This window comes from Phyllobates terribilis, unplaced genomic scaffold (assembly GCF_046119375.1).
Source record: "Phyllobates terribilis strain yellow unplaced genomic scaffold, ASM4611937v1 Scaffold_17__1_contigs__length_24005725, whole genome shotgun sequence".
Lineage (NCBI taxonomy): Eukaryota > Metazoa > Chordata > Amphibia > Anura > Dendrobatidae > Phyllobates > Phyllobates terribilis.
Window position 1 is genome coordinate 21805412 of NW_027362777.1, and position 16487 is coordinate 21821898.

A 16487-nucleotide genomic window follows, 5' to 3' on the forward strand; every position below is an offset into this window, starting at 1 on the left:
GCCTTTTCCAGACGGCATGTTTCAGCTCTTTCCAAAGATGCTCAATAGGATTTAGGTCAGGGCTCATAGAAGGCCACTTCAGAACAGTCCAATGTTTTCCTCTTAGCCATTCTTGGGTGCTTTTAGCTGTGTATTTTGGGTCATTATCCTGTTGCAAGACCCATAACCTGCGACTGAGACCAAGCTTTCTGACACTGGGCAGCACATTTCTCTCTAAAATCCCTTGATAGTCTTGAGATTTCATTGTACCCTACACATATTCAAGACACCATGTGCCAGATGCAGCAAAGCAGCCCCAGAACATAACAGAGCCTCCTTCATGTTTCACAGTAGGGACAGTGTTCTTTTCTTGATATGCTTCATTTTTCCGTCTATGAACATAGAGCTGATGTGCCTTGCCAAAAACTTCCATTTTTGTCTCATCTGTCCATAGGACATTCTCCCAGAGGCTTTGTGGCTTGTCAACATGTAGTTTGGCAAATTCCAGTCTGACTTTTTTGTGATTTTCTTTTTCAACAATGGTGTCCTCCTTGATTGTCTCCCATGAAGTCCACTTTGGATCAAACAACGACGGATGGTCCGATCTGACACTGATGTTCCTTGAGCTTGAAGTTCACCTTTAATCTCTTTTTAAAAGTTATCCTGGGCTATTTTGTTACCATTTGTATTATCCGTCTCTTTGATTTGTCATCAATTTTCCTTTGCTTGTCAAATCTGTCCTTTGCTTTCTCTAGTCCATGTTGAGTGTGGTGCACAGCATGTCACCAAGCAGCACAGTGAGTATCTGTAGCCCTATATACAGGCCCACTGACTGATTACAAGATTGTAGACACCTGTGATGCTAATTAGTGGACACAACTTAATTTAACACGTCTCTTTTGTCACATTATTTTCAGGGGTACCATCATTTCTGTCCAGGCCTCCAGGCTTCATTTTCATAGATTTTTAATTTATTATTACTTTTGTCAAATTCAAGTTATTTCTGTGACCATTGTGGGTTTTTCTTTCATTAAACGAGGGGTACCAACAATTTTGACCACGTGTGTATAACATCGCATGATAGCCAGTGATAATTTTCTTGCTATAGAAAAATCTTCAAATACAGTAGCCACAAATTTAGAATCCCTAATGTAGCTGGGAATTTCATGTACTAGTGGTTGAAGATAGAAATCTATCCACACACCCAGTCTCTCTCCCATGGAACCTAAGCCCGCTACTATTGGTCTGAGTGGTGGTGGAAATATGTTTTTGTGGATCTTAGGAAATTAATGATATATACAGTACAGACCAAAAGTTTGGACACACCTTCTCATTTAAAGATTTTTCTGTATTTTCATGACTATGAAAATTGTACATTCACACTGAAGGCATCAAAACTATTAATTAACACATGTGGAATTATATACTTAACAAAAAAGTGTGAAACAACTGAAAATATGTCTTATATTCTAGGTTCTTCAAAGTAGCCACCTTTTGCTTTGATGACTGCTTTGCACACTCTTGGCATTCTCTTGATGAGCTTCAAGAGGTAGTCACCGGAAATGGTCTTCCAACAATCTTGAAGGAGTTCCCAGAGATGCTTAGCACTTGTTGGCCCTTTTGCCTTCACTCTGCGGTCCAGCTCACCCCAAACCATCTCGATTGGGTTCAGGTCTGGTGACTGTGGAGGCCAGGTCATCTGGCGTAGCACCCCATCACTCTCCTTCTTGGTCAAATAGCCCTTACACAGCCTGGAGTGTGTTGGGGGTCATTGTGCTGTTGAAAAATAAATGATGGTCCAACTAAACGCAAACCGGACGGAATAGCATGCCGCTGCAAGATGCTATGGTAGCCATGCTGGTTCAGTATGCCTTCAATTTTGAATAAATCCCCAACAGTGTCACCAGCAAAGCCCCTCCACACCATCACACCTCCTCCTCCATGCTTCACGGTGGGAACCAAGCATGTAGAGTCCATCCGTTCACCTTTTCTGCGTCGCACAAAGACACGGTGGTTGGAACCAAAGATCTCAAATTTGGACTCATCAGACCAAAGCACAGATTTCCACTAGTCTAATGTGCATTCCATGTGTTCTTTAGCCCAAACAAGTCTCTTCTGCTTGTTGCCTGTCCTTAGCAGTGGTTTCCTAGCAGCTATTTTACCATGAAGGCCTGCTGCACAAAGTCTCCTCTTAACAGTTGTTGTAGAGATGTGTCTGCTGCTAGAACTCTGTGTGGCATTGACCTGGTCTCTAATCTGAGCTGCTGTTAACCTGCGATTTCTGAGGCTGGTGACTCGGATAAACTTATCCTCAGAAGTAGAGGTGACTCTTGGTCTTCCTTTCCTGGGGTGGTCCTCATGTGAGCCAGTTTCTTTGTAGCGCTTGATGGTTTTTGCAACTGCACTTGGGGACACATTCAAAGTTTGCCCAATTTTTCGGACTGACTGACCTTCATTTCTTAAAGTAATGATGGACACTCGTTTTTCTTTACTTAGCTGCTTTTTTCTTGTCATAATACAAATTCTAACAGTCTATTCAGTAGGACTATCAGCTGTGTATCCACCAGACTTCTGCACAACACAACTGATGGTCCCAACCCCATTTATAAGGCAAGAAATCCCACTTATTAAACCTGACAGGGCACACCTGTGAAGTGAAAACCATTTCCGGTGACTACCTCTTGAAGCTCATCAAGAGAATGCCAAGAGTGTGCAAAGCAATCAAAGCAAAAGGCGGCTACTTTGAAGAACCTAGAATATAAGACGTATTTTCAGTTGTTTCACACTTTTTTGTGAAGTATATAATTCCACATGTGTTAATTCATAGTTTTGATGCCTTCAGTGTGAATGTACAATTTTCATAGTCATGAAAATACAGAAAAATCTTTAAATGAGGTGTGTCCAAACTTTTGGTCTGTACTGTAGGTATGAAAGGATGTTCCACATAGAGCTGTTCTGCCAGTTTTTTTTATCCAAGGCTCCTGTACTCAAACCTTTTTGTAGCAATATATATAATTCCATATTGAAATAATTGGTGGGGTCTCAGGTTAGTTCCAAATACACATCCGTGTTTCTTGTTTCTTAAATCCATCAAATTGAGCTTGAGCTAAATAGAATGTAATTCCACTATTGTGCCCCACTTGTCTGCTTGTCGCACTGTCAAATTCATATTAGTTTTGAGTTCCCTCAGGGCAATTTTTTCTTTTCTAGTTACTTTGTTATTTTTATTTCCTTTATGAGTGATTTCATTTGTTTAGAGAAACCAAATCCTTTTCAATAAGATCCTGAAACTGGTCTAAAAAGATGGAACGTGATTGAAGTGGCTTAAAGGATGGATTTCCCCTATGAAACAGACCATTCAGAGAGGTATCAGATTTCATAGATTCCCTCTCCAATGATTTCAATTGTAATAAAACCTTTTGTTCTGGAAAAGATTTGTTAGGAGTAATATCAGAACTAACTGTTACAACATCAGTAATATTTTCAACATCATTATCAGAGCTATCAAAATGACATTTCACAGTAAGGGTCCGCGCCAGTATATTAACATCCAAAATTGCTCTAAATACAGCAAACTCGTTGGTAGGGGCAAAACTTAGGCTTTTCGCTAAAAGTGATAATTGTTCCTCTGATAACACAAAACTGGTCAAATTCCAAAATCGATAGCTCTAATAGCGGCGGTTTCTGTTCCGGGTGGTATATCTGTTTCCGCTTGTGTTTGTGGCCCCCCTTCCTCTGTTTTTTGGCATGCTAGTAGATGTATTTTGTGGATGTTCAGAATAAAATCTTCCATCTTCCCTAAGTTAGCTTTCAGTTTCTCATTATGGCTAGTGAAATCCTTGTTGTGCACAAATGTTTCCAATGAGGATTGGATACAAAAACAGAAATAAAAAGTAAGTTCCAGCTCCTCATATTTCAGGATTAACCCATCAACTTCAATGAACAATCACTAAGGATGCAGTTCCACTCTGTGTGAAATGTCTCATCATACAGGGCTGTGGCCATTTTTTTTAGCCTTAATCCCCTTGGTATTATCTCCTTTTTCACATACATTTCCAATTCTTGTAATAAGAAAAAAACATGCAAAAAAGCACGAGACACATGTTAAACATTTGTTTTAAAAGAAATTAAGTCTTTTGAGCACCAGAACAGATGTACACCGCAGGGATGGCACAGGTGCGGCTGCTACACCAACCTTGGCAGTCTAACCACTTGCTGCTGTAAAATGCAAACATGGCATCTAAGAAGGTTTGACAGAGTTCGGCTCAGTGCCCCTCCTCCCTAAGTACTCAATAGTATAGGGCTGCCTAGTTACTACGATACTTAAATGCCTAATAATGGTGTCTGGGCCTGCAATATACGAAAGTCTATTAACACATTAACACGCCTCCAAACACATTAGACTAAAACACACGCCCCCAGGAAGAAGCAGGTGCAAAACGTGCGTCGGGGCTTCCGCCTACCCAGTGGCTGCTACTATCCTAGGTACTAATCCTATACAAGTATCTATGCTCTTATATTTCTATATGGTAGTTCTTTTAACCCCTTCAGCTTTTTAGCTGGTATGTCTATTGCACGCAAGGCACTTTATGCATTTATTTATATGCTGTATTATAAGCATTTACTTATTAATATATACATATTCCTTATAGATTTAATTCTGTTTTTTTTGTTCCTTAAACTACTTTAGTAGTGCATGATCTATTGAACTGGTACCATTGTGGGTCTGATTAATTTTTATATATTTCATTGCACTAGGAATATGTTGTAATAGAACCACATGTTATATACTATCCACTTGGTGGCTACGATATAAATTATTTATTATTTTTATATCACATAAATTTTTGCAATTGTGACATACTCAGGGGTACCATTTCTAATTTATACTGGGTGAGGTGTCACACTGTCTTGTATCCCCTCCTCTTGAATTTTAATATATTTTTGTCTTTGTAAAGTTCTATTAATAAATAATGTCTTTTTGAATGTCTATGTAATTTGGCAGTACCCATTTAATGTACCGCTATGTGGTCAAATATAAGCACATTAGACTGAAGTTGAATGAAAGCACTGATTTCGGGGGGTTTGGTTGACTATATAATGTATTTGGGGGCCTCCTGGCAGATGATGTCAGGGCAGAGAAGGATCTGGCATCCTGAATTTCACATGTTAATCTGTTTGTTCTTCCTGTAGAAAATCCTCCACTAGAGGAGTCTTGAGGCGACCCTCATACAGATCACAAAAAAGCTGGAATATTTGTGTGTATGGGGGAGTTGGGAGAGATAGCCGTCGGCCAAATGACCGTTCAGCCAACACTTATCTCGTGTATGGGGCTGTTAGTATTACATGTCAGGCAGTGATGATACACAGCACTACAGTAGTACAGTGCATTACCTGAGCAATCAGAGGCTTGTATGTTGTATGATCGCACTAAAGAGAGTTGTTTAACCCCTTAGAGACAATTTTGACCTTATTGACCAAGCCAAAGTTTACAATTCTGACCAGTGTCACTTTATGAGGCAATATCCCTGGAACACTTCAATGGATCTTACTAATTCAAAGATTGTTTTTAGTGACATATTGTACTTCACGATAGTGGTAAAATTTATTTGATATGACTTACATTTATTTGTAAAAAAATGGAAATTTGGCAAAAATTAAGCAATTTTCAAACTTTGAATTCTTATGCCCTTAAATCAGAGTTATGTCACATGCTTCACAGGAACTGAAGCAACATGGAAGGAAAAAGTAAACATTTAACTTTTTTCACATAAATTTTACTTCAGACCCAAATTTTTTTTATTTTCACAAGGCTAATAATAGAAAATGGACCACAAAATGTGTTGTGCAATTTCTGCTGAGCATGCAGATATGTTATATGTGGGGGAAAACCACTGTTTAAGCACACGGCAGGGTTCGGATGGGAAGGAGCATTGTTTGACTTTTTGAAAGCAAAAATGGCTGGAAATAAGACCGGACACCATGTTGCGTTTGGAGAGCCTGTGATGTGTCTAAAAATAGTTGAAACCCCCCATAAGTCCCCCCATTTTGGAAACTACACCCCTCATGGAATGCATCTAGATATGTGTTGATCACATTGAACCCCCAGGTGCTTCACAGAAGTTTAGAGCGTAGTGCAGTGAAGATAAAAAATTCAACTTTTTCAACAAAAATGTAATTTTAGCCCCAAATTTCTTTGTTTTCACAAAGGTAACAGAAGAAATTGAAGCCCAAAATTTGTTGTTCAATCTCTCAAGTACGCTGATACCCCATATATAGAGGAAAACTAATTGTTTGGGCGCATGGCAGGGCTCAGAAAGGAAGGAGTGACGTTTTGGAATGCAGACTTTGATGGAATAGTCTGCGGGTGTCATTTTACGTTTGGAGAGCCCCTGATGTGCCTAAACAGTGGAAAAGCCCAACAAGTGACCCCATTTTGGAAACTACACCCCTCAAGGATTTTATCCATGGGTACAGTGAGCATTTTGAACACACAGGTACTACACATAATTTGATAACATTAGGTCGTCATATGGAAAATTTTAATTTTTTTCACGAAAATATTGTTTTAGCCCCAAATCTGTAATTTTCACGATGGATAATAGTTGAAAATGGATCCCATAATTTGTTACATAATTTATTCTGAACGTGATGATACCGTATATGTGGTCAAAAACTTCTGTTTGGGCACATGGCAGGGCTAGGAAAGGAAAAAGTGCTATTTATCTGGAATAAATTGTGAATGCCACGTCGCATTTGGAGAGCCCCTGACATGCGAAAGCAGCAGAAACCCCCTGAGGTGACTACATATTTGAAAATTTACTGCCTAAGGAATTAATCTAGGGGTATAGTGAGTGTTTTGAACTCATAGGTGCCTCACAGAATTTTATAACACTGAAACATGGAAATATGACATTTTAGTGGTAAAAATATAATTATTGTATTTGCTGCAAATTTTCATGTACACAAGGGTTAATAGGTGAAAATGGACCCCATAATTTATCGCACAATTTCTTCCGAACACGGTGAGCCCCATATGTCATCAGAAATTGTTTTTAGGCCACACGTCAGGGCTGAGAAGAAAGGAGAGCTATTTGGCTTTTGGAGCACAGATTTTGCTAGAATAGTTTGCGGGCGACATTTGCGGAGCCCTGAATGTGTCAGAACAGCAGAAAAACCCCAAAAGTAACCCCATTGTAGAAATTGCACCTCTCAATGAATTCATCTACAGCTACAGTGACTATTTTGTAACATCCACTTCAGGCTTTTTCTGGAGAATTGCAAATCTGCCAGTTTAATGCCCACACATTGTGCCCCCATACAGTGTAGTGCCCCCATATATTGTAGCATCGGAGTCTCTGCCCCCTGCCAGGCAGAGACGCCGTCCCCCTTACCGCCGCGGTCCTGCTCCGTCTTCCGGCCTCTCTGCAGCTGCTGCTGGTGCACGCAGCTTCCCTGGCTCTGTGCTTAGGGCGCCCGCGCACGCTCACTCCCGGGTTTGCACGGGCCATGGAACCCGGTGGCCCCCAGGCTCCTTCGCTTGCTGACCTGTACCAGGAGGTTTCTCATCAGAGATCCCAACAGGAAACCATCCTGACCTACCTGCGGTCTGTCAACTCCCGCCTGGACATGCTGTCCGTCCCACCTGTGTCCGCCTCGAGCCGAGCGGCACCCGCTCTGGCGGCGCCTCAGCCTACTGGTGCCATGGCATCCAGCTCTGGACCCCGGCTCTCTGCGGCTCGTTTTGGGGGTGACCCCGTCTTATGTCGGGGTTTTCTGAACCAGTGCACGCTGCACTTTAAACTCCTGGCACATCAGTTTCCCTCCGACTGGGCCAAGGTGGCGTTCATCATGTCTCACCTCACCGGGGAAGCATTGGCATGGCTAAACCCTTTATGGGAGAGAGGGGATCCCCTGGTGTCAGATCTTCCGGCTTTCCTCACTACCTTCCGGAAGGTCTTCGATGAGCCTGGACGAAGGACTTCTACTGCCTCCTCATTGCTCTGTCTCCGCCAAGGGAGTCTCACCGTGGGCCAGTGTGCCATACAGTTCCGTACCCTCACATCTGAGCTTGCCTGGAACAACTAGGCCCTGGTGTCCACCTTCTGGGAGGGTCTTTCCGGACGGAGGAAGGACGAGCTAGCTGGCCGGGACATTCCTACCACCCTGCATGACCTGGTGTCACAAGCTACCTGGATTGACATCCGTTTCCTGGAACGAGCTAAGGAGACTACCCGGGAGAGAAGATTTCCCCATCTTGCTTCTGTTTTCCAGAAACCTGCCTCCCAACCAGCAACTCCCCGGGCACGCTCGCCCGAACCCATGCAGATCGACCAGACCAAGATGGTCAAGTCTCGCCAAGAAGCACGCCGAGCCGAGGGGAGTTGTTTTTACTGTGGTAGTAAGGAGCATCTGATTCGTTCCTGTCCGGTGAAGGCGGGAAACTCCAGCGTCTAGGACCGCTCGGAGAGGTCATCCTAGGCAAGAGTAAATCCACTCTGCATTTTCCGTGGAGAGGCGTGTGCGCCTATCAGTGATGATTGCCCCAGCGGAACTGAAAACAGGCTCAGACACCACACTAGCAGCCGGGCAGGCCAACACCTCCAAGGCATATAAGGAGAGGTCGAGCCAAGTGTTCAGTTTAGACACCCAATAATTAAAGGGAACTGAAGCGTCAGAAAGGACACACGTATGGTCACTTAAGTAACCCTTGAGCATCTTCTGCAACTTATCCCTCCTTGGCATTGTTACAGGCACAAATAGCCCTTGCTGTTGTGCTGATTTACTGAAAATAGCCCAATTTGTGCACATTTTCCTCCACCTCCATTGGAGCTGATGTTCGTGTCTCTCCCCATTATCCCTTGGTGTAGAAAAGAGCTGGTACCTCTGTCACCAGCATTGTATGAGGGTGACGTTTTCAGCAACTGATCTACAACGGCCCTCTTGAACGATTCCATTGTAAAACTCTTTGGTGACTCCAAAAGGAGAGAAGGAAATTTCTCCTTGTACCGTGGATCGAGAAAGGCGGCCAAGCAGTATAGGTTGTTGGATAAAATGTGAATCACGTGAGGGTCTTGCCACAGACACTTACACATGAACTGTGCCATGTGGGCCAAGCTGCAAAAAGGTAAATGCTCTGTGTCCCCAAAAGTACCCATCCTCTCCTCATGCTGACTCGCCTTCTCCTCCACCTCCTCGTTCTCCTCTCCAGCCCATCCAGCCTGGACAGACATGAACCTTGTGTTGGGTGTCCACTCTGTAGCATTACAAGTCCCCTCGGTAGCACAGAAAAACAAGTCCTCTCCCTCCTCATCTTCCTCCTCATCACCCATTGTTGCCTCAGAATATTGAGTGGGCTGGGTAGTAACACCCATTGGGAAATCTGGCTCCATACCAACATGCTGGGCACTCAAAGCTTCCTCTTTGAGATTATGCAGTGATTGTTTCAAGAGACACAGATGCGGGATGGTTATGCTGATAATAGCCTGATCACTGTTCACGAGGTGTGTGCAGTACTCAAAGTTGAAGCGGAAACGAGACTGGCGATCGATGGGCTTAGACCCAAAAAGTCACCAGGTCAAGATGGCTTAACATCCGAGTACTTTAGGACCTTTAGGGACTATTTAGTCCCTCTCTTGACTCAGGTGTTTAATGAGTGTCTCTCCTCGGGCACTCTGCCGAGATCATTAAGGAGGTCAGCTTTGATCATTTTGTCGAAGGCTAAGGATCCGTCACGCATTGATAATTGGCATCCCATAGCACTTCTCAATGTGAACAGGAAGATTTTGGCTAAGATACTTTTCAACAGGCTGGTGAAGTTTGCAACTTGGCTCCTTTCGAAGGCTCAGCACTGTTGCGTTCCTGGCCGTAGAACTTTTACTGCTGTTCTTGTTGTCCAAGAGGCCATGGAGCAAGGCAGGGCAGGCCTTTGGTAGGGGTTCTTGCTGACCCTGGATGAGGCAAAAGCCTTTGATAGGGTTAACCATGAGTACCTCTGGTTCACTCTTGAGGTATGGTCTGCCTGGAGGGTTTGTGGACTGGCTTAAGACCTTGTATGCAGGGGCTGAGACTTTCCCTCTGGTAAATGTGTGGATTGGACAAACTTTCAGGGTAGGATCTGGTGTCCGTCAGGGCTGTCCTCTTAGCCCTTTGCTTTACGCCTTTGCAGTTGATCCCATTCTCAGAAGGATCGATTGTGGATCGTTGGCAGGGGTGCGGATGGGCAGGGCGGTGCCGGAGTCTATCCTGAGGGGTGGCCTACGCGGACGATGTCACCGTCTTTGTTTCTTCGCAAGAGGAGGCAATAGTGGTGATGTCAGAAGTGGAGCGCTACTCGGAGGCATCCGGGTCCAAGGTCAACCAGGATAAGTGTGAAAGTCTCTGACTGGGAGGCGGATATCCGGGGTTTGATCTTCCGGACACCCTCCCCAAACACCAAGAACACGCCAAAGTTCTGGGCACCGAATTCAGCCAGGGTGATTACCCCATGAAAAACTGGGAAGGCAGAATCAAAAGATGTCGCCCAAAGAGTGGACCAATGGAAGGGTTGGTCTGACCCTAAGGGAAAGGGTTGGCCTGTGCAAAGCTTTCCTGCTCCCCTTGCTAATCTACCTAGGCAGCATCTGTGTCTTGCCAGAGCCTCTTTGGACACGGGTCTACAGTCTGTTCTTCCAGATGTTATGGGGGAATAGACTGAACCTAGTCAAGCGGGAGGTCACTTACCGCACAAGGAGACTAGGGTGGTTGGATATGGTGAGCTCCGTGGTGTTCCTAGTGAACACCTTCTTGAAAGTTAACGTGGCAAACCTCTGGAAGAAGAGGGCTCCTCCGTGGGTATTATCCTGCAAAGGATGGTTTCAGCCTTTCTTCCAGGAATGGGAGACAGGGGGAAGATTGATGGATCTTCGCACACTGCATGGGCATCTCCCTGCTTATGTTACCCCGGCTCTGAAATTGATCCACCGGTGGGGTCTGGGAATGTAGGAAGTGAGGGCCCTCCCGAGGAAACTCCTTGGTAGGAGGGTCTTGCTTTCTCATTTTCATAGTCCATTGGTACTCAAGGACTGCCCAAGTCGGGATCTGGAGGTTGGGATGAGTTTGTTAAATTCTAGCAGGATCCCCAAGAAGTACTGGGACTTGACTTAGCGCTGCCCCCATGAGGCTTGTGCTAACATACTGGAAAGCATGAATCACTTCATACTTCATTGCCCCTTTAATACAGAGGTGTACAACAGGGTGGGAGTTTCCATTGGTTGGCCGCGGCTGGCTACTCTGTCCTATGCCAAGTGGGCCTATGGAGCGTTCGGAGACCTTGGGAGAAGGGACCGAACCATTTCATTCATAGTAAGTGTAGTGGTGAGGTATTTCACGTGGAACGCACAAGTTTTAGTTTCGATGCAGAGTAAAATCCTCAGTGTAGATGAAGTTTGGAGGAACATCGTAGGTGACCTGGTGAAGGTACGTTTTCTGGAGTATGAAAGACTGGGTGCCCGGAAGGCGGCCCATCTCTGGAGGGGCTTTTCCTTCAGGGTACCTTAGTCCGGTAGTACTGCTATATCCTGGTGGTGGGCTGATGTCTTCCCACCCTAGATTTTTGTTTTGTATTTATGTCTCCTGAATAGAAGGTTTTCAAGCATCGAACTTGAGCCTTGGATGGTGAGCATGTAGGTTGCCTTTGCCCTGGCTTCTGCTCAACTTGGTATGCCAGATGCTACAGACTACAATGTTTTTCTCTGAAGGACTTTCTGAAAAAAAATTCCATACAGCAGCTGAACGCCCCCTTGCCCTGACTTGGCGCACAGTGAGGGTGCTCTAGGGAACAGTTGACCCAGTTCTCACTCTGGGCAAATCACGACCCCTTGGTGCCTGAGTTGGTGCTACATATCCATCTTCCTCTGTGTTGCTGTCATGGCTATGCATGCCAACGGTCCAGGTCGGATCAGTGGACTCATCATCGACTACCTCGTCTTCCATATAATCCTTCTTCCCAGTTGACATTGTAGGCTGACTTGATAGCAACTGTGTCTCATCATTAGCCTCCACCTCTGGAGACAAAAAATGACGTTCCGCCAAGTGGCTTTCTTCTGGCCGTAGATCCTCAAATATTTGAGCATCAACGCACGCCACCTTCTCTTGTCCCTCTTCAATGCTGCACGGTGATAGTCCAAAGCCAACCAAAGCATACGTACCAAACAGATCCTCGGAGTGGCTAAGCTTGGGGTCATATGTCTCCTGTGACTGATAATGGTTGGAGGAAGGAGAACCAGCTTCAGGATTGGATGGGCCAGTCTTCTGTGTATCCACAGTAGACTGTGTGGTCGTGGAAGATTTGTTGCTGCTTGACAAATGCGTAGAGGCCTTGTCTGCTATCCAAGACAGAATCTGCTCTCGCTCTTCTGGCTTCCACACACGTTTAAAATCCAGACCGGGAAATTTTTCCAGGAACATAGTGGATGCATCAAACTTCTTCTAACCTGACACAGACAGAGTGCCTTCTCGCGCACCACGTCCACGTCCCTTAACAACAGGCTTTTTTGGCATTTTGGGTTTTGTTGACAGATTTTCAGATGTTGATGGCACAATCCAAGCTAGCTGTCACAGCCAAAATAGTGGTTAAAATGGCCTGGTGCATGCTTTGTAGCAGGCATTAGGAAATGTTTGGACTACTGCTTTGTGTAGGGCACTCAATGATTCAATGATTTTTTAAGTGGACTAACATGGACAGAAGGCAGGCTGACACCCCAAAATAGTGGTTAAAATGGCCTGGTGCATGCTTTGTAGCAGGCAGTAGGAAATGTTTGGACTACTGCTTTGTGTAGGGCACAAAACGCTTTTTTAAGTGGACTAATATGGACAAAAGGTAGGCACTGACCCCTGAAAACAGCAGGGAAAAAAGATCAGTGCTAAAAAAAGGGCAGCACAAAATGCTCCTTCTGTGTGTGCTGGAAAAATATTGCTTTGCCTCTGACAAGAGCTGTTTTAAAATTGACACTGGAAGAACACACAATCTCTCCCTCCTTGTACTCTGACTTTGTTGTGTGTCTTCAGCTCTGAAAAGAGCTATTTTTTGGTGGTATTATGGAGCTAGTGAGCGGCTCCTTTAAACACAGAACTAGTATACATTGCAGGTAGCCCTTAAAAGGGCTTTTGTTTTATCAAGAGGCCTAAACACTCTCCCTAGCAGCTCAGCAATCTCTCCCTATGCTTATAGAATGCAGGCTCCAGACGCAATGTGCACAAAAGGGCGGCGGCAGCAGGGCTTAAATAGACCCTATGACTCTGGGTGGCCAGCCAATCACAGTAATGTCACAACCAAGATGTCTGCGGCATTACTGTGATTGGTTAAGAAGCCCAGCATGTTTAGTGGCTGCAAAGGAGGCGCCAATACTGCAGGGCGGGACAACCGAATATAGCGAGGCGAGTACACAAATACTCGCAATATAACTAGCAACCCAAATACCGTACTATCCGTGCGTATAGCGAATAGTAACGAATACACTCGCTCATCACTAACGATCAGCTCTAATCCAGCCATCTTCACCATTCTCATTATACAAGTATAAACCATATAATTCTGGTGGATAAATCAAGACTGAACACAAGACCTTCACAGCCGTCTACACATCATAGGGGAGATCTCATGACACCTTCTCTCATCTACCTGATGATCCTGAGGAATATTGGGATGTTCTTGTTTACAGTCCTGTGGAAGAAGAGGACGTGGACATCTTTCTGGTGTTGTCCTCTTACTGGATAGATCTAGAGGAAGCAAATACAGGGACTGAATTCATTCTTTACATATAGACAATTATAGGCCATGTGTATTCAGTCCTGTCTATTACCTGGTGATGTGAGGGGCTGGGGAACCTCCATCATGACGTCCTTGTACAGATCTTTGTGTCCTTCTAAATACTCCCACTCCTCCATGGAGAAATAGACAGCGACATCCTGACATTTTATAGGAACCTGACACATACAATGATACAGTCATCCCCCTGATCCCTTCATAGTGTTACTGTATAATGTCCCAGCATTCCCAGCAGTGTCACCTCTCCAGTCAGCAGCTCAATCATCTTGTAGGAGAGATTTAGGATCTTCTGGTCATTGATGTCCTCATATATCAGAGGGTGAGGTGGAGGCCCCGTGATTGGGCTCAGGGGTCTTTCCCATCCCTCAGACACAGGGTGCTGACGCCGCTCACTAGAGGTCTTCTTCACTACTGTGTAATCCTGATAATGGAGAAACACCTTAATAAATCTCACTACAGACATTTCCAGAGTCCTCACCTCTCCAGTTCTGTCCATCTGTTATTCCCATATATAAGAATGATGTAATGTGACGTCATCAGAATCTCTCACCTCTCCAGTAACCCGGAAGAGGATCTCTAGGGTGAGGTGTAATATCCTCTCCGCCATCTTGTCTCTGTCCATATCCATCTTTGATGGGTAAATCAGGAAAATTCTCTTATATAGAAGAAATTCACTGAGAGGATCTGATATTGTAGAGACCTGAATGAGAAGATGATGAGCCTATGTAACATCATAAAAATCCTGTGTAATAATACAATTACTGGACATAAGGGAAACATTTGAGGAGATTTATGTTTTACAGTATCTAGTTTTCTTCTTTACATCTAGTAATAAAACCTATACATTTTAGGCCACAGACAACAAGCAGTTTCTTCCTCAGAATCTGCAAGTGAATACCTTTCTCATAGACTCACCTTCCATAAAGCTAATTCTCATCTCATTTTCCGACACTGGAATAGGCATTAGCAATACTGCAGGAGATATTCATTACACGTGACATGAGAAATAACTACTTCATGATGAGGATGAAATCTTCATCTTCTACTACTGCTCTATAAACATATTTGGCCAGAGTCCGTCACTGACTACATCTCCACCGGAAGTCTATATGTTTCCCGTCTTTACCGGACTGTCATCTTCTATCACGTTAGATCTCAGGTCTGATTCACACCCAGAAGTTTGAGGCATTAATAAAAGCTTGTTTGTAAGAACACAAAGACAGGAGTTATTTGATACCAAAATCTCCATGCACAGTGTTTTATGGGGTTTATTTCTGGCCTTAGGCTTTCCTATAATACAAGAAAAACTCCATAAAAAAAAGCAGATATTAAAATCAGAAAATAGGAGGAATGACCCAGCGTATCAGGATATAAACTTGAATAAAACAGAGCTTTTATTGAGCCATTAAAAAATGCTGCTACCACCATAATAAGTCTTAGTGCACACAAGGATCACAGCTGTCTCGACCTATGCGTTTCGACGTGCAGTCTTAATCATGGTCTGTCTGAACTGTGGACTAGTGAGCATATAAAGGTAGGTTGTAATTAAAGATAATAGTTATCATGTGCTCACTAGTCTCTGAGGTCAGTATGATTAGCATAGACAAAAATGAAATAAAAATGTTAGTGACACATATTACCCTCTAAAATTAATATCATTGACTTGTAGAAAAAATAAAAATATTTGTGATTCAAATATAGAATAAATATAAAAACTAGCGCTATACCATTTCCAAGGTGTGAACAAAACTGTCATTAATATTGTAGCATTAGATCCTGCCTGAGATTCAATCCAAAGGGTACTCGGGTTTCTAACATAAAAATCCAATATGGTTCCCTATTTAGCAGTTTGCGTCTATGGTCTCCCCCCGGATAGGTCTATACACTCTTTCTATGCCTTGAAATTTCAGTGCTGAAACTTCTCATTTATGGAACGTTGGGAAGTGTGTTGACGCTGCTGAAATATTTGTGGCCAAAGGATTAACCGCATCAGATATGTGTCCTCTAATCCGTAGTATTAAAGGGCCGGTAGTACAATCAATGTATTGGATCTTACATGTAATATATTCAACAAGGTATATAAGCCAGGGTGTGCTGCAATTAATAAAGTCATGTGTTTTGTGTATACGATTATTATGCAGTGAGGTAAACGTATCCTTTTTCACTGTGTGTGAACACGCTTTACAGCGGCTCGCTCCGCATTTGAAAAAAACACTAAGGTTTAACCAGGTAGTAGATTGAGAATGTCTATGCTCTTCACTCAGGAAAAGACTGGGGGACAGGATGGTACCACAGCCACAAACCGAATATCCTTGGTAAGAATTGTATTAAGTCCCGGATCCTGGTGTAACATTGGTATGTATTTCTTTATAATGGACACCACTTTGTTATACTGCGGACTATAAGTTGTAGGGAATGTTACACTGGAAGTTTCACATCCCAAATCTTTTTTTCGCTCCTTATTTTTGAGAAGATCCTTACGTTCTAGGCTCGATACCATTTTGTATGATTTTATAAGATTCCAATCAGGATAACCTCTTTTTGCCAATCTGTCACAAACTTCACTGGCTTCCATATCAAAAGAAGTATTATCCATACAATTTTGTTTCGCCCTAATTAATTCCCCATATGGAATACTGCGCTTGATATGCAGCGGTGGAGAGCACTGAATGTTCAAGCTTCTTAATAGCGGTACACAGCG

At 43.7% G+C, this 16487-nt stretch overlaps 1 protein-coding gene across 1 annotated transcript in view; it reads right to left on the reverse strand.

Moving 5' to 3' along the window:
• Positions 1–16286, reverse strand: part of LOC141176206 (uncharacterized) — a 36895-nt gene extending 20609 nt beyond the window's left edge. The window contains exons 1-5 of the mRNA XM_073660192.1: positions 16077–16286; positions 14337–14486; positions 14028–14207; positions 13821–13944; positions 13640–13737 (exon numbers count right to left, since the gene is read on the reverse strand). Of these exons, the coding sequence (XP_073516293.1) occupies positions 13640–13737; positions 13821–13944; positions 14028–14207; positions 14337–14486; positions 16077–16286 (762 nt within the window). The remainder of the gene's footprint in view (positions 1–13639; positions 13738–13820; positions 13945–14027; positions 14208–14336; positions 14487–16076) is intronic.
• Positions 16287–16487: the final 201 nt, after the last annotated feature.